Source organism: Stigmatopora argus, chromosome 15 (assembly GCF_051989625.1).
Source record: "Stigmatopora argus isolate UIUO_Sarg chromosome 15, RoL_Sarg_1.0, whole genome shotgun sequence".
In the NCBI taxonomy this organism is placed as follows: domain Eukaryota; kingdom Metazoa; phylum Chordata; class Actinopteri; order Syngnathiformes; family Syngnathidae; genus Stigmatopora; species Stigmatopora argus.
In genome coordinates this window covers 10,323,197-10,346,031 of record NC_135401.1, presented here as the reverse complement: position 1 = coordinate 10,346,031, position 22,835 = coordinate 10,323,197, and the positions used below count along the sequence as shown (strand labels likewise).

The window sequence follows — 22,835 nt, the reverse complement described above, 5'->3', positions numbered from 1 at the left end:
AATTTATTATTTTGTTTGACTTTTTTTTAATTGTTTCAGTAGTGTAAATACAAGTGGGTATATTTGGGAATACCTTTGCATTATTTTGTTGTTTACAGCCCTTAACTCATTCCATTGATATTTATAGACATTAAATCATTTTTCAACTGGTGAGTTATCATCTCTAAATGCCGTTGATGACAATAGATTTCCAATTCAATTTGATTTGGGGGATGGAAGTAATTGTTTGATCGCTGCCAGCCAGGGTTAGGGTTAATAACCCTCAACTACTGACATAAAGTGACAGCCATTTTTATTCTTGCTCAACACTGCCATCTAGTGGGAATATATGGATACAACATTACATTTTAAGAGAAATTATTGATAAAGATTTGTGTTGTTTTCATTTTAAAAATAGGCAATTAGTACGCAATAGACGAAAACGATATAAATAAATAAATAAATAATTAAATCATTTTATTAATTATTATTATTTCTTCTGAAACCCACTCTTTGAGTTCAGCTGATCGTTACCAAGGCGACGGCTGGGCGTCTGTGTCGCGTGTTGCTATCCAAACGAATGCGATGGTGGCTTGAATTAAACCAAACCACAGAACGAAATGGAAGACGGCGAGCAATCGGGCGAAAGCGGCCCAGTTAAAAACGTGAGTTTTACCGTGGGGTTAGGACAGTAACCTTATGGGTTTTTCTTTTCGTATGTCACTTCGAAGTATACTCTTGTTCCGACGTAGCAATGCTATTGCTAGCCGCGCAAGCCATTGTTGACGTAAAGCGTCAATCATAGCGTATTAGCTAGATCGTTCTTGTGTGCATGTGATGGTTGCATAAGAGTGAATTTATATGATAAACTACATAAGGAACGGTCTCTGTCCATATTAATAAAACATAGACTCAATGAAAGCTACGCTAGCTGTGCTAATATTGAAATCTTGTCAGATGACATTCAGAAGATTGACAGCATCTGAATCCCATGATGTCATTTATATTCACATTTCCAAGAGGAGAATCGAAAAAAGGCTTTTTCTCTATGTCATCACCAAAACTAATTTAAATTCCATGGTATCCTTTTCAGGTGGCAAAATCTGGCCGAAGATCTCGCTTGACAGCAGACCTATCCCTTGGAGATGCCCCCATCTCCAGGAAGTCAACATTTGCTGGAGAAGTATGTGTTCTCATCATGACTTAGACTTCATTGCATGTGATAAAGAACGCTATTCTTGCAATAATTATAAAATAAGTCATTTCTACAATCTATGCCTTAATCCAGGATGACGCTGAGGTAGGTTGAATGAACGTTGTTGTGGTTTTGTACGGCTTTTGTTGTAAACACACTACATTCAGCTTTACCCCAGAATTAGTCAGGGCTCATTTAAAAGTTCAGTTGAACTGCATGATTTTGTTAACCCTCATCATGTTTGTTTTCCTTTTGAAAACTAATCCAGTTTGAAATCCAGGTTGCCATAATGGTGTAAACGTTGAATGGAGTGTTTGTTATTATATATGCTTCTATTCTTTCTCTTGTCATGTTCTTACTGGAGCAGCTATTAAATAGCCCAAAACCGCCGCTACTAATTTTCTTTACCTTTATATGATGTGTCTTATACACATTGTGATTCAAAACATGGTCACACAGACTACTAGTAGTGAAAAAAAAGCTGCTATTTTTTCCACTACTTTTTTTTACTATTCATTTTTAAATAATTTTAATATTCCATGTAGAAAGTTCTCGAACAATAGACCTTTTCAGTGTTACAAAATCTAGTCTACAAACCATCGATGTACGTACTGTCAAGAAAACTTTGGAACCAATTTAGTAAAGTGAAGTGTTTCTTTTTTGTGTGCTTGTGTATGTTGTTGCTGTAGAATAGAAACGGCGATGGCAGCTACAAAGAAATATGAGCCGTATGGTAGGACTGCAAATTGAATTTATGAAAGCGGCACTCATATGTCTCGGCTGCTCAATACAGTTTAAAGCAGTGGTGGGGAATTTTTCCACAAAGGGCTGCAGTTGGTCTGGTCTTTGTTCCAATCGATGCAGCGCAGACAGTTTAACCAATGAGGTTTGTAATGAAACAAGCAGCTTCTGATTCCAATCAACTGATTATACTTGTAAGACACTGGATTGGTGAAAAAGGTTCTTATTGTTCGGTTGGACTAAAAACCTGCACCCACCACGGCCATTTTTGGAGTGAATGCCCACCCCTGGTTTCGAAGCTTTACATACTGAATTTAGAATACCGTATTTTCCGGATGATTGTGACTTATTCTCATGCTATTCTTTTATTTTTTTCGTCTCATTCAGACCGCCAGCATCTTGTAATGTTGTGTTTTAAGATATAGTTATTCAAAAACAGTAAATAGATTTACATTAACAGGTGCCCATTTTGTCTGTTGTTCCCTATTTGACAATTTCTTCAATGTATATTTGTTGTTGGTTTATTATTAATAAAATAAAAAACGCCCCATAAATGCAATTTATACTCAGGTGCAATTTATAGACCAAAAATTATGGTTTTTAATCTATTACATTGTCTTCTCTGTTTAACAGACAGACAATTACACTTGTGAGAATATTCACATACCTATGTCAAGTTTTAAACCTTATTATTGAATTAATAAAGACTATGAACTAACAAAAAATGAATAAAAAAATGAATGAAAAACAATTGGCAGGGACGGCGCATTTAATGATGCAAGGAATGTGTGTAAATATAGGACAAAAATATGCAAGACAAGTCACAGCAGCACAGACAGTTAAAAGCCAACAATTCCTATCACTTAATCGCTGGCATTTTTGGACTCAGTCACGTTGCTTGGTTTGGTAAATTGTCATGCAGCCAGCACTTCCCAAGCAGAAGCATCCCAGCAATGCTATCGCTTTAGGCCATTCTTTCCAAATTAGGCCAACTTCCTCAATGTGGGGACCGATATTCTCGTGCCCCCTCTGACCTGCTCTGTAAACGCAATACATTTTTCCAGCATGCGGTAGGTTTATTTACAGTCATCGTTTATCAAGGCTGGCCTCTTCCGCTTGAAATACCCAACTGATTGGTCACATTCCTGGCATCCTTTTAAACAAAGACGCCACTGCCTTTTGGGCTCATAGGGCTTGGACACTACAAGTTCCCTGCCCTGCAGGCCATTACAAAATCTGTATTTAGAAACTACAAGGGCTCAACTAATTGCGGTAAAAGTCCTGACATATATGGTCGTGAGAAATTGGACTAACCCTAACCCTAAAATTCCTGACATATTTGGGCAAGAGCAATTGGACTAACCCTAACGCTAAAAGTCCTGACATATCTAGTAATGAGCAATTGGACTAACCCTATCCCTCTAACCCTAACCCTAAAAGTCCTGACATATTTGGTGATGAGCAGGTGGACTAACCCTAATGCTAAAAGTCTCGACATATTTGGTCATGAGCAATTGGTCTATCCCTAACCCTAACCCGCACCCTAAAAGTCCTGACAGATTTGGTCATGAGCAATTGGATTAACCCTAATGCTAAAAGTTCTGAAATATTTGGTAATGAGCAATTGTACTAACCCTAACCCCTTAACCCTAACCCGCACCCTAAAAGTACTGACATTTTTGGTCATGAGTAATTGGACGAACCGTAACCCAAAACCCCAACCCTAACCCTAAAAATACTGACATTTTTGGTCATGAGTAATTGGACCAACCCTAACCCTAACGCCAACCCTAACGCCAACCCTAACGCCAACCCTAACGCCAACCCTAACGCCAACCCTAACGCCAACCCTAACGCCAACCCTAACGCCAACCCTAACGCCAACCCTAACGCCAACCCTAACGCCAACCCTAACGCCAACCCTAACGCCAACCCTAACGCCAACCCTAACGCCAACCCTAACGCCAACCCTAACGCCAACCCTAACGCCAACCCTAACGCCAACCCTAACGCCAACCCTAACGCCAACCCTAACGCCAACCCTAACGCCAACCCTAACGCCAACCCTAACGCCAACCCTAACGCCAACCCTAACGCCAACCCTAACGCCAACCCTAACGCCAACCCTAACGCCAACCCTAACGCCAACCCTAACGCCAACCCTAACGCCAACCCTAACCCTAACGGTAACCCTAACGATAACCCTAAAAGCCCTCACCTTCAATTACTTTCACCCTCACCTACTCTCACCCTCACCTTCAATTAGTTTCACCCTCACCTACTCTCACCCTCACCTACTCTCACCCTCACCTACTCTCACTCTCACCTACTCTCACCCTCACCTACTCTCACCCTCACCTACTCTCACCCTCACCTACTCTCACCCTCACCTACTCTCACCCTCACCTACTCTCACCCTAACCCTAACTGTAACCCTAACACAAACTGTAACCCTAACCCTAACTGTAACCCTAACCCTAACTGTAACTCTAACCCTAACTGTAACCCTAACCCTAACTGTAACCCTAACTGTAACCCTAACCCTAACCCTAACTGTAACTCTAACCCTAACTGTAACCCTAACCCTAACTGTAACCCTAACCCTAACTGTAACCCTAACCCTAACTGTAACCCTAACCCTAACTGTAACCCTAACCCTAACTGTAACCCTAACCCTAACTGTAACCCTAACTGTAACCCTAACCCTAACTGTAACCCTAACCCTAACTGTAACTCTAACCCTAACTGTAACCTAACCCTAACTGTAACCCTAACCCTAACTGTAACCCTAACTCTAACTGTTACCCTAACTGTAACCCTAACCCTAACTGTAACCCTAACCCTAACTGTAACCCTAACCCTAACTGTAACCCTAACCCTAACTGTAACCCTAACCCTAGCTGTAACCCTAACCCTAACTGTAACCCTAACTGTAACCCTAACCCTAACTGTAACCCTAACCCTAACTGTAACCCTAACCCTAACTGTAACCCTAACCCTAACTAACCCTAACCCTAACTGTAACCCTAACCCTAACTGTAACCCTAACCCTAACTGTAACCCTAACCCTAACTGTAACCCTAACCGTAACCCTAACCCTAACTGTAACCCTAACTGTAACCCTAACTGTAACCCTAACCCTAACTGTAACCCTAACTGTAACCCTAACCCTAACTGTAACCCTAACCCTAACTGTAACCCTAACCCTAACTGTAACCCTAACTGTAACCCTAACTCTAAGCCTAACCCTAAAAGCCCTCACCTTCAACTAGTCTCACCCTCACCTACTCTCACCCTCACCTACTCTCACCCTCACCTACTCTCACCCTCACCTACTCTCACCCTCACCTACTCTCACCCTCACCGACTCTCACCCTCACCGACTCTCACCCTCACCTACTCTCACCCTCACCTACTCTCACCCTCACCTACTCTCACCCTCACCTACTCTCACCCTCACCTACTCTCACCCTCACCTACTCTCACCTTCACTTACTCTCACCCTCACCTACTCTCACCCTCAGTCAAAAACAAAGGGGTCCGGTATTGACGCCGGAGATGCTATTATTGTCATTGATGGCCCGTATCATTTATCTTCTCAATGTTCACCAGGGTGCTGGAGCCTATCCCAGCCAACCCTGGGCAACAGGCGGGGGATGCACTGAATTGGTTGCCAGCCAATCACAGTGCACACTAAAATGAAATACCTGCTTAGATTTGTTGCCGTATAATTCCAGCGGATGTTAATGAAAGGTTGCTCACTATCTGTACAAACTTGAATGTACTGTTTGAGCCCCAATTCTCTTCCCTCTAAGCGGCATCAGTTGGTTTATGTTCCCTTCCTCATCCTGTGCCCAACACTGACGTCCAGCTTTATAAATAGCTCGGGTAAAAGGGGGCAGCCATGAAAAATGATCTCCTATTTCATCATAAATGAAAGAAATTCTTCACGAGCACTTTGTCCTCTGCGGACTCAATTTGGTAATGAGAAATGTTGTTGCATTTTTTCCACATTCATTTGTCTCGTGCCCCTACTCGTGGGCTTGGAGGAATGCGTTCATTCAAGGGCAGTTCTCATGGTCCCACTCTCAGGATCAAGATGCATACTTGCTTTACTATTTTCAGAATCAAAGAACGATAGGGAGAAGGTCATTTTTTCCCTGTTAATCTATTTTAAGGTCCGACTTACATAGGGATCTTTGCTGTTCCCACACTCTGTGCTCCGTATGGTTTGGTCTTGGACATGAAGCTATTCAAAACTAAATTAATGCAGCTTAGCTATTTGAGTGCACTTGTGCTTATCACATCCTGAGGAAAACATTTCAGTTAAAGTTGTAGCTCTGTTCTGTTTCACTGTGAGACGTTTGGAATCTCTGTAGTAGACAATCTCATCTCCTATTGGCCTTACTGGGAAACAAAGGCCTTCTCCTTAGTGCAGGTCATTCAAAGTACTTTCCTGTCCTAGTTGCTTGCCAATTTCCAGGCAGAAACAGTGGATGATAAAGGTCTCCACAACACAACCTTATTTACGTGACAGCTTCTTTCACCTTTAAAGTCACCTATAACATATCCCAGTGTAGAGCTGAAATAATGTTTAAAATCTTTTCAAGGACCTAAATAGTATACAGAATTAAATGAAAAATAACTCCCACTGCAAAAACACACGTGTTAACATTCCCTTATCTTCAGTTGCAAATCTATGGGCAGTACAGAAAATGAATGAATTAATGAACAATTTTGTTTCTCTTGCTTTGGACCATCAAAAACTTTTTGGTCACAATCACTTGATATGTTTGGTGTGAAAAATAAACTGCACATCAAGAAACGTAATCATGCCGACAAATGAAGGAGAGTCAGAATCATGCTTTGGGGCTGTTTTGCTTTAAAATGAACTGTGGCCTTTGACAAGCTAGAAGGAATCATGAACTGCGTTATATCCCAATGATGTTTACACACTTAACTACTGTATTCATTTACATTTTTCTTTGATTCAAGATGAAAATATATTGAGAATTAATTATTCACAGATTTTCACTATTCAACTAAATTGTACACATCATTAATGGCGTGAAAAAAAGTTTGAAATCACTTATTGAGCTGGCATTTGCATTATGTAGGCCTTTTATATCCACTGTTTCAACAACATTTTCTATCAAAATCAACCAAACAAAGGCATAAAATTGTTGTAAAAAAGAATGTAACTATTAATTTTTCACAAATTTGTTTAATTTTGTTACTCCAGGGGCCCCCTCCTAAACCACCTCGCAGGCAGGGTGGTTGGGCAGAAGAAAGCTCGGGCCCCGCTTCTGGCAAGTACGTCTCTTGATCTTCTCTCTCCATTGCCATCACCAATCAGTAAGCTGTGATGTACTGTTGCATGTTATTAATAGACTCTGATGCTGTTGAACAAGTTTATTCATCAATGCGTTTTTGGTCCTGGTGCTGTGAATCAAAAAGGTTTGAGCGAACCTGTCTGAGCAGGCCATTTTCCATTTTTTTTCATCTCCCAGCAAGGTGGTAATTGACATGGTTAATACATCAGCCACAGGAGGGCACTGTTAGCCAGCCAGCCAGTCCTTCCATCACAGAGGTTCTAGTCACTTTATCACCCGGTGTGAGCTGCTGTACATGGGGAGCACAACACTACTCGGAGACAGTCATTAAACATTTAGGACAGAACATCTATGTTAATGTTTTATATTGGTGGGATACCTGTCATGAAGTTCTGCTCTTTTCTCTAGAATTGATAGCACAGGAACTTTGAGGTGATTAGTCACGTGTGTAGTTTACTTTACCTTTAGTGTTAGCAGGCCAACCAGCAAACTCAATGGATCTTTCTTCCTCTTACCAAAAGGTCAGCGTGTCACTTCTCTGCATTTTTTTGTAACCCAACTTGATTCGTAGCCTCAAAGCCATTGAGATACAGGAGGTGTAAAAGGGTTTTGCACGTGCATTGATCCTCTCTGAAACAAAGTAAGTAATGGCCCCCCCTGGAGCCTGCAAGGACTTTTCTCTTCAATGTCACCCCTCGTGCTCAATCACCGCTGCCCTCCTCCCACTAATCCCAGCTCAGAAATCCCAGGATTTGTCGATCTATCACTTCTAATTGACACTAAATGATCTGTCAGTTTATTGATGAACCTTTGAAACCAGGTTGTCACAATATATTTTATCCCTAACAACTTTTTTCCAGACAGTTATACCAGGTCTATCGCTTTGCCTTACATGAGTCTTAATCAAGGAGCCAGTAATGTGTCTTAAGTGTGGAACCCACACCGCCCCCCGCCCAGATAGGACAGAGCCCAAGGGCATGCAGGTACACGAGGCTCTCTGCTCCTCGCTGCCCTGTCAGTTTGGACCCCTGCTTCCTCGTTCTTGTTTTCCAATGTCAGGAGTAACACCAAGTAATTAAGCAATACTTGATAAATTAATAAAGAGTGTAGGATGCTCCAAACATAACTCACAATTCAGTGTTTGTTCTATTCAGGTTCCTATAATGCGATACGCGCATGCATCGCTTAGGTCTTTATCGGTGTCAGTGATCTTTACTTATAGCATAAATAAGAAATGATTTTTTTTTAAATGATTTTGATAACAGCAAAATAAAATGGGACTAAAGGTTGTTCCTTTTGACGCACAAATTATCCAGCTGTGTTAGTTAGACTTCCATTTAAGTTTCTTACAACATAATCACGCCGTGACATGCTTTACGGATTAAGGCTAATGCACTCTACAAAGTTTTGCAAGGATTGCAATTGTTGGCTGCTGGAAGGTAAGGAATATTGTTCAAAGGCTTTCAGGCACAGACTGTCATCTTTGCAACCAAAAGGGGGCAGTATCTAACCAGGAAAATAAACAACAATCCTTAGAATGAAACAATTGATCCCCGCATGCCTTGGGTAGTCTTAAAGAAATCACATCAAATTTTGCTTGGAGATATCCCCTTCAATTTTCTTTTCAATTTTTACATTACATTGTATTGAAAACACAGTATTACAGTTCATGTGCTATGTTGCAATGGTAAAGTCTTCAAAGATTCCAGCAGAGTGGGGAAAAAAAGCATTAAGGCACTTTTCTCTATTATATTGCTTGCTAGGAGCAAGATTACTATCATAAGATACATAGAGTTACTGTTTTACAAATGAAAAACACATGATTTAAATGTACAGTACCTTACAATTTCTTGTACTTTATTCCTGTGCAGGTCTTCAAGACGAGCTGCTGCCGACCTAGAAGAGTAAGCTGACTCAGGCACATTATCAACCACACTTCCAAGAACTTTTGTAGCTGATGATTGAATTCAATGACACATTTCTAGGCATGGATAAACATAGGTTTTTAAATGTAAATACCTCCCTTGTAGCAAAGTGAAATTGGCATTCATTGTGCTTGTCCTTGGTTGAATCTAATCCTTACCTTCCAAGAACAATCACTTAACATGATTGAAAAAAACAGCGTGACTGAGTTGTCATCACTTTTATTGCTGTGAGGAGCCAAACTCTGCTGTTATTCTTAGAATAACAGCGAAGCTGTGACTAGAATAGACGTGGTCATGTGGAGAGCAGGTAGAAGATGCATTGCAGGTATCTATTTTTGAGTCATCGCGACAGCTGGTACACTATATTTAAGACCCCTTAGGGTAGATTGGCCCAGTTGGCAACCTGACCAAAAAATCATACACTCTTGTCTAAGTAATACTATTTATATTTACGTATATAACAAAAACTTTGTAGGTACATCCTGCTAGCACTGGTAAAGGACCAAGTTCCCGCGAAAGAACGACATCACTATTTAGACTGCATTGAGAAAAGTATTCACTAATGAATTCTTGGACACTTTTCTATTTCTACAGCCGCCGGCTGCGACCACAAACTCCCCAAGGATCAGATGATGATGGAGGTAAGAGCCTCTTTACACTACCCCACTCTGTGACTCTCCTCATGGGCAGATAGGAATCCTCTGGTGCCTTCCCGGCACATTTATTCTCAGCAATAGTGCAGATAAGCAGGCCGTCAAGATTGTAGCTGGCAACATTTCTCCTTGGATGCTCTGTGAATGTAGAGCACTGACTCTGACGCTTTATAAATATCAACTCACCTTTTGATAAACATGAACATGTTCATTAAGCAAAATTAGATCTCTATTTGCTACGGAATTGTGTTGAGGGAATTTGTTTGGTTCCCATTATAACAACATAGTAAATCACCGCACACACAAACTGATTCAAATGAAGGTTCAATTCTGTGTACAAAAATGCCTGGTCAGAGCATTCAAATGATTGGAAATGATGCGCGGGGGTCTTTATTTATAGGAAGAATCTTGCATGTAAAATGCAAAATAACAAAAATAATTGACAATACTCATTGAAGTGTGCAAAATATTTTCTAAAATGACAGTAAGTGGAAATGCATGCACAGCATTTCTGTTAGGTAAATTGTAATTTTATAATATTCATCTTTAAAAATCTTACGATTGTGATGAATTGTTGAATTTGTTCAATATTTATGAAGATCCTCTTCTATTAATTTAGTCTACACGCAACCTATGAATATTCAACATTATATAGTCCACATTTAACAATACCTAATGTGATTAAGAAATTGGGAATTAATTAAATAATTTAGAAAAAGAAACCTTTCCTACCTTTATTCTTGGATGTTTATGAACTGTGTAAGACAAAGTTAGAATGAACATAAATATTGCCCGTGTTTTTCTAAGTTGAATAGATTCGGTTTTCTTGCCCTTAATATTGGCAGAAAGATGATTTCAAAGTGTCCAAAAACTATTAAAACAGAGCCCGAGGCACAAAGGCTGGGGCATTGGAAATTGCAGTGCTAAGGGGTAGTGAGATAGCCGCTACGATCTTGATTATGTCCCAGACGCTTATCCCATATGTCCACTGGCTACTAACTGGAAGAAAGAGGGTCTTGGCTCCCATCGCCCATCACCTGACCCCACAGCTCCTTGACGGTCATTTAAAATAGCAGAACTCACTGCAAATACACTCGTCTGTTTCATGTCTTGCATGGAACCTCTCATGTGTTGAATATCATTCCATAACCCTTTTCAAAATGGATTTTACGCTTAACCGATCGTTTGACTGGACCCTTACGTCTGTTTTAAGAGGCCCGACTGATGTGGCGAAACGTCCTGTTCAAAGTCGCTGACTGGCGTTTGCCTGCCGGGAGATGGTCTACATTCACCGCAAATTATCCCCGCTTGATATTTACATGCTTCAGTGAAGAGGAAGATCGTGTAAAAAGAATCGGCTCAGACCTTTCGCTACCAGCCTCAATCAAATGCATTCCAGGTCCAGGCAAGACTGTGCGTGTACTGCAAGTGCTGGGCGTGGTGGATGGTAGAGAGGAAATGGCTCCTTATGATGGAGCGAGCCTGGGCTGTTGTCCTGCATGACCTCTGCTCTATAGTGGACGAGCAGCTTGCAACCAATTGTTGTCTTTTTCCAGTGTATTTCACACTTTGCATTGACAACAGTATGCCTTACGGAGTGCATTTCTAGTCGAAGTGGTGTCTGAGTGGTACAGATAGACAGGCCAGCATGCTATTTGCAAGGAGCCGGGTGGCGAGGCCTTTTGATGTCATTGTACTAAGACCATTAAATCTGATTGGGGGTCCAGAGGGGACGGATTCTGCTGAACGTTGTGCTTTGTAAATGAGAGGACAAAGTGTCACCGGGGCCTCATGAATATGAAATACCAGCGCCTGCATTTATTTGGATATCAGAAACACAGATGAATCTTGTCAGCGGAAAAACGAGCTTGGCATTTTTAATTTATTTTAATTAAAAAACAACAACAAAACAAAGATAAAAGTTATGTGAGGAGAATTCTCTTAAACGCGAAAAAGTTGACAAGAAATTTTGTGATAATATTCGGACATAGGCTTTGTCATCATCATTGACTTGACAAAAAGCCTAATTGTCATCGTACCCAGAAACTGAGTATGACCAAAATGGTAAGATGTTGATCTAAAAATGTACATGTGATAGCCATCAAAGCCATTTCATTTTCTTATCATGGTCACCACCATACAGTACCATGAGCCATCTTGCTCTAGTTTACTTTCTGGAGTTATCCTAATGTCCATGTTGCACGTCAGAGGACACAAACTCCCATCTACTTCTGCTCTATTTAGTTTTTATTGACTTTGCGTTCAGAGTGCAGTGCTGTGGTCTGAGATTACTGACACAGAATCCACCTTAACTTTTTACTGTCACCATATTGCTGTTACCCTTATGATAATCTATGTTACTGACAACACTCCTTTGGAGAGCTAATATTTAGTCAGATGATGCAACCAGGCAAAACAATGTTCCGATAAGTAACTGGGAGATGTCACAAATTTGTCACAAGGAAATTTAGTACTGATTTTCACATAGCGACCCGGTGGACACAGTACAATTGTACAATTTATTGCAGCCAAAGTATATAGTTTATAAAGGTTTTGTATAAAATGTAAGGGGCAAAGTTGAAATTTTAATATCCCAATTACCATTAGTATTACTGCTATTAAAATTACGGGGATCACACAAGGTTAATTCACAGTTATAAATAACTAATATTCTTCAAATGAAACTAGCATGCATGTTGTAGAATGTGACAGGGAGGTGGTGTACGCATAGAAATCCTGCACAAGAACAAATAGAGTACACAAATGGAGCCTTGAGATGAAAACCCATCAAGAAGAGCAGATTTTTTAACTACAAGGCCAAAGTGCAGCCACAATCTCAAATAATATCTTGTGAAAGAGATCTTGATTTCAAGGGCTTTTATCTGGTTAAATAAAGGTTATGAAGGAGGCGTGGTACACACTGAATTGGTTGCCAGTTGAAGAGCACAATGCCTTAATATCACGCAAAAAACAGTTTGTGGTCACACAGACGTTACTTTGCTAAAAGTTCAATTTCTGTGTCAATTTTAATCTCATTATTACAATTTTTTCTAAATTCTATGTAAATTTCTTGGCAGGTAATTTCCCCCGGCACACCAGTGTGCCGCAGCACAGTGGTTGGGAAACACTGGTATAGATAAAAACATTCTACATATATCATCACAGCGATGGAAAATTCGTAGTGTCCACTCAACCTACCATGCAAGTTGGTTTGGGAGAACACCTAAACTCCACACAGGAATGTCAAAGCGTGGGATTGAATTGAGTGATCCAAGAATCATAGAATCCAGTACAGCATTAGTGTGGGTGTATCTAATTTGGTGAATGTGTCAAAGGAAAGTTTTTTTTAAACTACATAATATGACAACAATTAACAAATTAACCTTTTGATAATACATGCACAGAAATTTCAATAGCTCATTTCCATCTTGTCTCGCTGTACGTCTCATTATCGCCTTTCATATTTTCCTGTTCCAGCAAATGTCTAAGCGTAATGCTGTGAAAGTTTGCCTTGTCCTTCTTGGGAGTGGAGCTATCCTCTCTCCTGTTGCGTTTCGCCAATTAAAGCGGGTTCCTACTGTTTGAGCAGCGGGCTGGCGGCTCTCCGCGCCGCAGTCCCTGCCAGGCCGCGCGGTGACATCTGACCCCGCACAGATGGGCTTGCGAGCAAACACTTGCACAAGGCTGGACGCATCCCCACTCGGAGTGGCAGAGTGGACATGGAGGTCAGCCCACCGGCCACTGAGGGTCCTCCGGGTGGGCAGCGCTGACAGGGCCCAAATGCTAAGGTAGCGGGGGTGCTTTCTGGGGAGCCCCTGGCCAGAGTCCCTCTCACAGTGGGGAAGAGCTGCTGCCTCAACTCTTGAATATTCATGGCCGCATGGCTATTGTGACAGGACCATTCCTCTGAGTTAGGACAATGGGAAGCCAGGAAGTGCCACCCTAACATAAGCTCAAACTTTCAAAATAAATCGTGTGAAGATTCTTTTACTTCCCAAGCAGAAGTCTTATCAACAGTTTTGTGTTTTCAGATATTCCAGTCATTCCGGATTTGGATGATGTACAGGAAGAAGATCTCAACATGCAAGTAGCGGCCCCACCGAGGTAGGCCAATAGACCTACTAAGCCCTGACCATGGTTCACAAAAGAAGTTGGGTATTCAGAACAAGGATGCAGTCACCTTTTCTCTACTCTTGCCATTGCCACGGAGTGTGCCACTTGACTGTAGGGGTGATTTATGCAACCGCGTTACCCGGGTCCTTACCAAACAGGTCCCTTGATTTACAGGGCAGTGAGAGGCATGCCGACATGTGTCGAATATGTAGCAAGGCTATGACAGCGGTGGAGGTTATTAGGCTGGGGCTCGCTCTCTGTGCGAGATAATATCCACATTGAACTCATTGCAGGGGCAATGTAGCGTGTAATGTGCAATAAGTAGGACTGGCATGCGCTGCTAGGCCCTGGCCACTTTCAGAGCCCCCTCACTTAATTCCAACCAGCAGATAAGCAGCTGGGTTTCAGTTTGAGGTGTTTACCACTTGGCAACCGACCCCTGCGTTCTGTGGGTTTAGTGTCTTGACACCCAAAAAACGTATTCTTTCTAACTTCAGTTTTGCATGAAATTGATTGAAATTATGGTTATTTTTTTGTTAATGTCCTCACTTTATATCCTGTAATTAGTGTTCAAGTCAACCGGGTAATGACCTACAGAGACCTGGACAACGATCTGAAATATTACTCTGCCTTTCAGACTCTCGTAAGTCAAACATTTGAATATATCTTTATATATTTTATATTAATAACTTGACTAGTCAAGGTGATCAGTGGAGTATTCCATACAGCATTCATTTAATTCTTTCATCAGGATGGAGATATTGACTTGAAGCTCCTTACAAAAGTTTTAGCACCAGAGCAAGAGGTGAACGAGGTGAGTGCATTTTTAGTAGATATCGTCTCTGAGCTCCCTGCAGAGAACTGCCCAGCTGTTGTCCACCTGCCTCCAAGGTAATCAAGATTTATGATGTGTACATTAACAGCCCCCCTCCCCTGCCCCTATTCCCCATTTTCTGTTTCTCCGGACATCTCTGTCTGCCCCCAATTCTTCTTTGACTGCACTGCAGGAAGATGTGCTCTGGGACTGGGATCATCTGTTTACAGAGGTGTCATCTGAGCTCCTAATGGAATGGGATCAAAGAGAAAGTGACGATCAGGCTTCATAACCTGCAACTCAGGTCCGGACTAAATAACTCCAATGTGAACTGAAAAGCCAATGAGTTGAATTTTCCAACTTTTACCACTGCAGTCTGATCTTAAATTGATACCTTGCTATTCATATGTACATATACACATTATACAGTTTGTCTTGCTTTTTCTACATAAAGTTTGCTGCTAAGTGTACATTTTTGGGGTTTTGCGTCAATGACTTGTGAAACCTTTAAAATTTACAATTTCAGTATTTTTTTTCCATTTTTCGTTTTAAAAGTCCCGCGAAAGTACAAGAAGAAATGAAGTAGTTTCTCCAGCCATTATTATCAACACCCTCATACAAGTCCAAGGTTGATAATCAGCTAAGCTGAAATCCAGTTGATTGTGTTCAAATTAACATTCCTCATTAAGGCCCACAACCTTATTGTTATTGACTATGCCATTGACTTTATCTTGCAGCTTTTCGATAGCAGCAACCACTTCTTCACGATTATCTCAAATGCATTGAACACTGTTCCTGTTGACATCAGGTGGATTAGCATACATTAAACCTTTATTTTGGATGAAGAGGAGTATAGATGTAAGTTGGCTCCCGTTCAAACTGCTCTTTTAAGTGAAAATAGGATATAATGAGGACAGCGCAAGTTCAAGGACAGCGTTTGCTACAACACGTTCGTGTGGAATCTGTGTAAGGCATGAAATGCCTTGTGTACTGCTTGTTGAACACGAGCTGGCCGTGTGTATCAGCATTCAGTTTAGTCTTTGGTCGGTTCATGTGTGTGAATTTCAATGCAGGCCCTCCAACGTGCGTGCACGTCTATTAGGGAAACAGTTGTAACATTTACAGATTGTGATTAGGTTTATTTCTGAGACACAGCATGCTCTCCTGACATTTGGAGATGCACAGCAAAAGACCTCAAGGACACACTCCACGCATCTAACAGCTCAATCACTGCCCATCACAAACAGAGACAGATTTTTTGCCTATTTGTTAGGCCCCGAGTCGTCCTCATCTAGTATAATTCCTCCAGATGAAGCTATCATGCGGGATGTTTGTGCTCTGAATATTTATATGCAGTGGAATACTTCAGTTCAAATGCAATGACTATTTCCCTATTAGACATACAAACACTCACTCCTGCCACCTCCACAATTGGCTCATTTTGCCAGACTTAATGAATTCTGCCCATATGTCCTGAGCAGCTGCTATGTTGCCCCTTCCTCCCGCCCCCGCCGAGCTGCGAAGTGCCCATCCATGTAGAGACAACCTCTAGCTGTCTCTCTGGAGAAGGCTAAGCCTGCCACTCCTACGCTGGCAGCCGGCCGCTGCTGTCAGAGGTGCGGCCCGGCCACGGCGAGGGCTCAGATTGGGGCCGGTGGTCGCGGGTTGCGGCCTGCCTTCAATGGCAGCCGTGAACATTGATGGATCAGAGAGGGGATTATAGAGAGGAAGAGGATGGGGGCGAGTGGGGGATGCAGGGATGCTGCTTGGCATGTGCTCTCATCCAGGTTCTCAAAGTGACCTCTCGACTGCCTCATCCTGATGCTCTCCTTTATTCTCCCCATGTTGCTTATTATCTACAGTGTATTGGGATGCTGCGGCAGGACTCGGGATGACCTCCTCTTGTCTGGGTGCAGTGAATTCAATCTCATCAAAACAACAATATTTCTTGTGAGGGAGACGGCAGTTGTGGCAGAAGCTTTTGAATGAACACAGTGTCATTGGTAGTTGGACTGGGGCTGAGGCCATGTTGATAATCACGTGGATTGGAGATGAGGCCACATATAGGTTTAGTGTGTTATTTGTTTTTTCGGTACTCGGACGTTTGGTCGCCGGACGTTTGGTCGCCCGGACGTTTGGTCGCCGGCCGTTTGGTCGCCGGACGCTTGACAACATGACAGAGAGTTTACTGTTGAAAGCAGCTCTCAAAATTATATTCATGAGAGAGAGTTTTATATCTAAATATCTACTGTTGAAACCAGCTCTCAAAATTATATTCACCCGGGTGACCAAACGTCCAGCGACCAAACGTCCGGGCGACCAAACGTCTGGCGACCAAACGTCCGGCTGCGTTTTTTTCCCGTGTCACCGTTCTTTTATAATACATGTTGTTCTCCCAATATTAGGGGCGATTGTTTCAAATTCTGTTTTAAAGTGAGGAACTTGAACTCAGATCAATTTTGTGATTCAATGGAGAAGACAGTTTAAAATTAGTGATGACACTTTTTGCAATTTCCTGTTTACACTCTTGACATAAAAGCCATGAATATTTACCAAACTAATTCAGTTATTTAAAGGCTTTTCCTGTCTTTAATTTGACCTTACCCTGTGCAGTGCATTTAAAAATGAACTGCTCAACTAATGCATCTTGAGAGAATGGTGTTGCACAAAAGTGCACATACTCAAACTGGGGTATACTGGTGGTGTTTAGAAATAGCAATCACATTCAAACCCATGAGAAATGGGAATCAGAACAGACTCCATTTTTAAGTGCTTCTAATTAGATCTGAAAAAACAAAAAAACAAATCTAGGATGCTTTTGAAGTTATACTAATGAATGTTTTTTAAATTAACAAAAGGCACTTCTCGGATGAACTGTTCTATGTTCGTCTCCTTATTTAATAAGCATGTTTAAATGTGACTGTTTAATTATGAGCACAGCCACTAAAATATCTCAGTTTGTATTTTTTTTCTTAAACTTGTTGAAAATATTATCACCTTTCAAAATGATTTGAAAAGATTTATCATGTTTTTTTTATTTTATTTTTTAAAATGTACAATAACATGGCACTTGAACTGGGTTGTTTACTCCTGTACACCTGTCCTCAAAAATGGTATTTAAAAGCAATAATTATTGCATTTTTAACAAAAATCACATAAAATTTCAAATGCACTTTTAAAGGATTTTTTTGTTTGATATTCCAGTTAGGCTAAGGATATGACCCCAGAAAGCAACATATTTCTTCAACTTCCTCTTAAGGGTTGTGCTCCATATTTTGAGATTGAGTGCTAATTGGTTGGATATAATAGAGTTCATATGTTTTGAGCTCTGCTTAATATGCTGTGGTGTTGACAGAAGTTTATGTATCTTATCTGCTCTCAATATCTAGCTTACCATTAAAGCCAAAAGCAATATGCTGTTCTGTAATTAAAGAAAATGTGGAGATTTAGTGATTGTTGGGGCCTCTCAGATCCAGAGTGAGTGGTGAGGACAGATGTGCTAAAGCTTGTGCAACATTCAGATTAGTTCTATTCCATCAGGGGGCACGCGCTGGTCACAGGTTCCCAGTCAGTGACCAGGGCAGCACGACATCACTCAGGTGCTCGGAACCAGCCAAAGCACCAGTCTGTCATGAAGACATGATTAGTAGCCTGAAAAAGCCAAGAATGCAAGTTTAGGTATGTCAAACCTTTGCACATACTGTACATTTCAAATATGGTTGGAGACTCAGCTAAATTATGATTACTACAAGGAATCCCACATGTTAGGGACCCGCTGTGGGATTGATAAAAATTTTCACATTCTAAAGTGCCAGTTATGCGAAATGTTTTATCAGTGTCCTTTCACATAATGTTTTATAGGTATTTTTAATATACAGTGGTACCACTACTTACAAAATTAATTCCTTCCAGAAGTGTTTTCGTAACTTGAATTTTTTTAAAGTAAAGACATATTTTTACCTTAAATTAGCATAATTCATTCCACGATCTTTAATACTTACTCAACCCTTTCAAAAGTAATGTCAATTATAAAAATAGTATAGCAATTTTGTATGAAATAGACATGCGAAATGTATGGATGTATGCAAAAAAAGGATAACAATTATTTATTTAGCCATTAAAATGAATAAATAATGCAAAGACAATCTCCAACGAAGTGTAATTACGTTGCAGCTGAGTAAACATACGTACATGGTTCCCCTCAATGCTTTTTCTTACATAAATAGTATTGTTCATTTAGAAGAATTTGTCAGTACCACTACATTTTAAAATTCCTGATTCCGTGGTGCCTTTGGCTATACGTAGGTATCACATTGTTGACCACAAGAGGCAAAAAAAGCACCTTTGTTTCATTTAGAGTGTGTTATGTAGACACAGTTTGGCTTTTTTTAGTGTAGGCAGGTTGAAAAGAAAAAGGTTTGACCATGAAATACAGTCAAGCTCCACATTTGTCTTGTATTTTATTATTTTCCCTTTTCACCTCTCAGTCCTGTTCGCCAGGGCCTTCATTTTTCACATGACTGCTTTTCTTATCATTGAAGGGCCCCTTTACGCTGGCCTAGGAGTGACATAAAGGCAATAAAACACCAAACATTCTGTAAAACACAGATGCCTCTCTGCTTGTGGAAGCCCTGCAATGACTCTCCGGGAAATTATGATAATAACTCAGACGTAGTGGAAAATGGTCGGGGGCGCAGTGATGGGGTTCCGGGGCCAATGGGAAAGGGCTCACCAAGGTCCTCTAAGCGCGGAGAGGTCAAGGTGGCCTGTCGGGCCTCGCTGCCTGCGCCGCCTGTCGTAAACCCTTTCCATCACACAGGGTGCCGGCCGCATGGTATACAGTGGACCTTGTATCTTGGCGAGGCAGAGGGAACACAACACTAGTGTTTGACCTGTGAAGGTCAACAACTCTCACTTCTTGAATATTTTTCCTGTTCAAGGAATAACACGCCGTGCAGGGGGGAGTGGAGTTTGGCGTGGAAAAATGAGGATTCATGGAAAGATATGCGGCTGGCTTTCGTGATGGGCTGGAAGTAGTCCCACAACACCTCTCAAGTGTGTGAATGAGAAGAAGCCGGGACAGGAAGAGAGCACGGGCTCCACCACTGAGGTGCTGACAAAGGGACTGAGGGAGACGAAACTGCACCTGTTCCAACTGGACCATCGCAGCGGGGGACTCAATAAAATCCCTTCCTTCTCCTGGCATCTGTGATGGGTTGAGGTTAGCCATAGTCCAGTCCCTAGCGCTCTAGTCCATCTTAATGTCTTTTTTTTTAACATTTTGAAGAGAATGCTGGAGGGTCCATCTGCCAAGGGTTCGTCACAGACTGCTGCCTGCCTGGGGAGAAGAGTTGCTGGGGCCTCGGCGACTCTGCCATGGGGTTCTCACAGTGGTTTAGCACCAAGTGGCACATCAGACATCATAAACCAGCTGGCCAGACTCTTCAACGTAAGCAGACACTAATGACCATTCTACGGGCACGCACACATACAGATTAATATTGCAGAATCAATAAATTAAATATATTTAGATTCCTCACCTACTCTCCTGTATATAGTATGCAACATCAGAGAACAGTAGTTGATTGCATTATTTTATTTTACACATATGCAGTGCGACCAGTAAATTTGTGTCTATTGCTAAGCCTCCATCTAAACAAAAGCACGTTTCAGGGGAAAAAATGCATGATTGGTGACCTTATGGCATTGGCAAAAAGAATTGGCTATTTTCAACACTTTAGATTAGCAAATACTTTGTCAATCATCAGTATTTACAGCACTTGCACCCTTCTTATCCAGCCAATTAATTTCATTTATTTATGGCCTTGCAAGACCTGTGAACTTGTTATAATGTTACCCCTCCTACCTACCTTGTGTATTGATAAAGTCAGAAAGAATTTGTAAGTGTTCAATTTGGGCAAGCTACTCATTTAAAATCATTCCTTTAGCCAACGAATGGCAAATGTCCCAATAAATTGACTCAAAATGGCCGTTATCAGTTTCTGATTTGTATCCACCTTTGTTTATTTCACCATATACTATTGTTCCCAACATCAACACAACATCATCCCAAAATCATGTCAAATCGGCCACAAAATGTGCAAAGAAAATCCAACTCAAACAATTAAACCAACAAAGCAAAAACCGAGACAATTAAACTGATGATAAAAATTTCCATATATGTAAAACAGCATTAATTTGACAGCGTTAGGTGCTAGTTGCTTGCTGGTTAGGGTGAGTTGACATTTATTCATTCATCTTCCATGCCGACCATCCTCGAAAGGTTTGCGGGGGTTGCAGGAGCCAAACTCAGCTTTCTTCGGGCGAAAGACAGAATACACCCTAGACTGGTCGCAAGTCACCCGTAAGGCACGTGGAGAGACAAACAACCATCCATACCCCCAATCCTACTGCACCAATGTCAGGCGACTACACCACGAGACGGCCTGGGTGAGTTGACAGAAAATGCATAAATGAATCTGCACACCGACCTTTGATTTCTAACAGCCTGACAGTTTGAGTTTCTATTGCTATATGTACATTTTTCAGAAAACAAGAAAATTTTCTTTATTAGCAGTCCGGGGTGTGACTGTAATAAGATCACTTCTAATATGCAGCAGAGAGCGATATTGCCCCCAAATGCCAACCCATGAAAGGCAGACCCTGGATTTGATTGATTGTCTCTTCACGGGACAACTATGAAGCATTCCTTGAGCGAGTATTATGGATACATGCATAATATTATAGTTACCGAATCAGCTACAGTGAACCACTTCACTACCTATTGATCAAATTAGTGAATTTGTTTATTTCATTTACCCAACATTCTTATTTATGTCTCTTATAGAAACTAATGGATGCACCAAAATGGAGTATGTATAAATATCATATCAAAATGCAGTTCATGAATGACATTGAATTAGGCAGTAGGAGAGTCACTCAGGACTTGCCGGTCCTCTACAATGGCTCGGCCTCATCTACAAACTCACAATAAATATCTGGCCATCATTTATTTTAATTCTCTCCTTTCTTGCTCGGATAGAATACATTCTTAACCTTGTAGGACAAGGACACCCACATTCTTCCGGCCTGCCTTGCGTTAGCCACTAAATTATTCTTCATTCTTCATGGGGAATAAAAAAGTAGAAGGAATTAAAAAAGAAAAGAGAGTCCGACGTTGTTCAGACTGCCAGGTCCAATGAATAGCATGCCTGAAAACGTTGTCACTGAACCTCTGGACAAGGAAAAACACGAGGTGAGTGCAGAGAAAGACAGAAGAGGGAGGAGAGCAAAAGGGGGGTAGTCAGCCGCCTCCAGAGTGATTTATTTGCCAAATCAGGACACAATGAGTCGATTATGAGTCCTCTAATAAGAGAGAGTGTTTGGGGACCCACTAATTGGGCGTGATTGAGTTGCAGTCTGGGAGCCGGTGAAAAGGGAACCACGTCGGCGGCTGTCATGCAATCATCAGCTAATCAGAGCTTTGAAATTAAAACTGCGTGTTTAGGGTAGAGGACGGGATAATGGCGGGGACTCGCATGAGCTGTACAGCCGCCTGAGGAGGCTCGTCATTCTGTGCCTCTTGAGTGTGTGTTTGGATGTAGTTGTATGTTTCTGTACACAGGGTGTGTTTATGTGTGCATGTCCTGCATTGGTCTTGATGAGCTGAGTGAAGTAGCTCTAATCATCGCAGCCCTTGTTCTAATACTTTGCGTGTATTTGTGTGCGCGTCCGCACCTCTGCCAGGTTTGACATATATAATTCGAGTGCACATGTACTCTGTGATGAGTCATTTAGCAAATTTAATAAAATTATTTTTAATGAAGGCATCACGGCAATAGGCAAACCCAGATTTGCGAGGGGCACCATGGTAGAGGACTGGTTAGTCACCTTTCAGGTCAAAATTCGGGCTTTCTGTATGGTACTTTGTAATGCCTCTGTGTATTTTGTGCAGATAGATTTGTTTCCTTGTACATCATAAGAAATCCACTGTAGATTAATTTGATATGCCATATTATCCCAGCTGCTGAATGTGAGGATGAATGTATTTTTGTCTTTTTTGGACATGAAAATTTCTGGAAA

The 22,835-nt window shown here is 41.3% G+C and overlaps 1 protein-coding gene and 1 long non-coding RNA gene across 2 annotated transcripts; both read left to right on the top strand.

Annotated features, from left to right (window-relative positions):
* Positions 1-507: 507 nt before the first annotated feature.
* On the top strand, positions 508-15,223 carry ift43 (intraflagellar transport 43 homolog (Chlamydomonas)). Its single transcript, XM_077621729.1, has 9 exons — positions 508-644; positions 1,073-1,162; positions 7,158-7,228; positions 9,120-9,152; positions 9,768-9,814; positions 13,858-13,930; positions 14,507-14,582; positions 14,691-14,753; positions 14,947-15,223. Exons 1-9 carry the CDS (start codon positions 600-602, stop codon positions 15,043-15,045), a joined length of 597 nt encoding a protein of 198 aa, XP_077477855.1. The 5' UTR covers positions 508-599; the 3' UTR covers positions 15,046-15,223.
* Positions 15,224-17,958: 2,735 nt separating this feature from the next.
* On the top strand, positions 17,959-20,196 carry LOC144090284 (uncharacterized). Its single transcript, XR_013305327.1, has 3 exons — positions 17,959-18,431; positions 19,694-19,974; positions 20,041-20,196. It is a non-coding gene; the product is annotated as an uncharacterized LOC144090284 (long non-coding RNA).
* The last annotated feature ends 2,639 nt before the right edge of the window (positions 20,197-22,835 follow it).

What these genes read in the sequence shown, in the direction of transcription:
- ift43 (XM_077621729.1), top strand. Translation starts at nt 600, where the DNA reads ATGGAAGACGGCGAGCAATCGGGCGAAAGCGGCCCAGTTAAAAAC. An exon ending in AGTCAACATTTGCTGGAGAA is followed by an intron (nt 1,163 to 7,157) that starts GTATGTGTTCTC and finishes TTGTTACTCCAG; the next exon opens with GGGCCCCCTCCTAAACCACC. An exon ending in CAAGTAGCGGCCCCACCGAG is followed by an intron (nt 13,931 to 14,506) that starts GTAGGCCAATAG and finishes TCCTGTAATTAG; the next exon opens with TGTTCAAGTCAACCGGGTAA.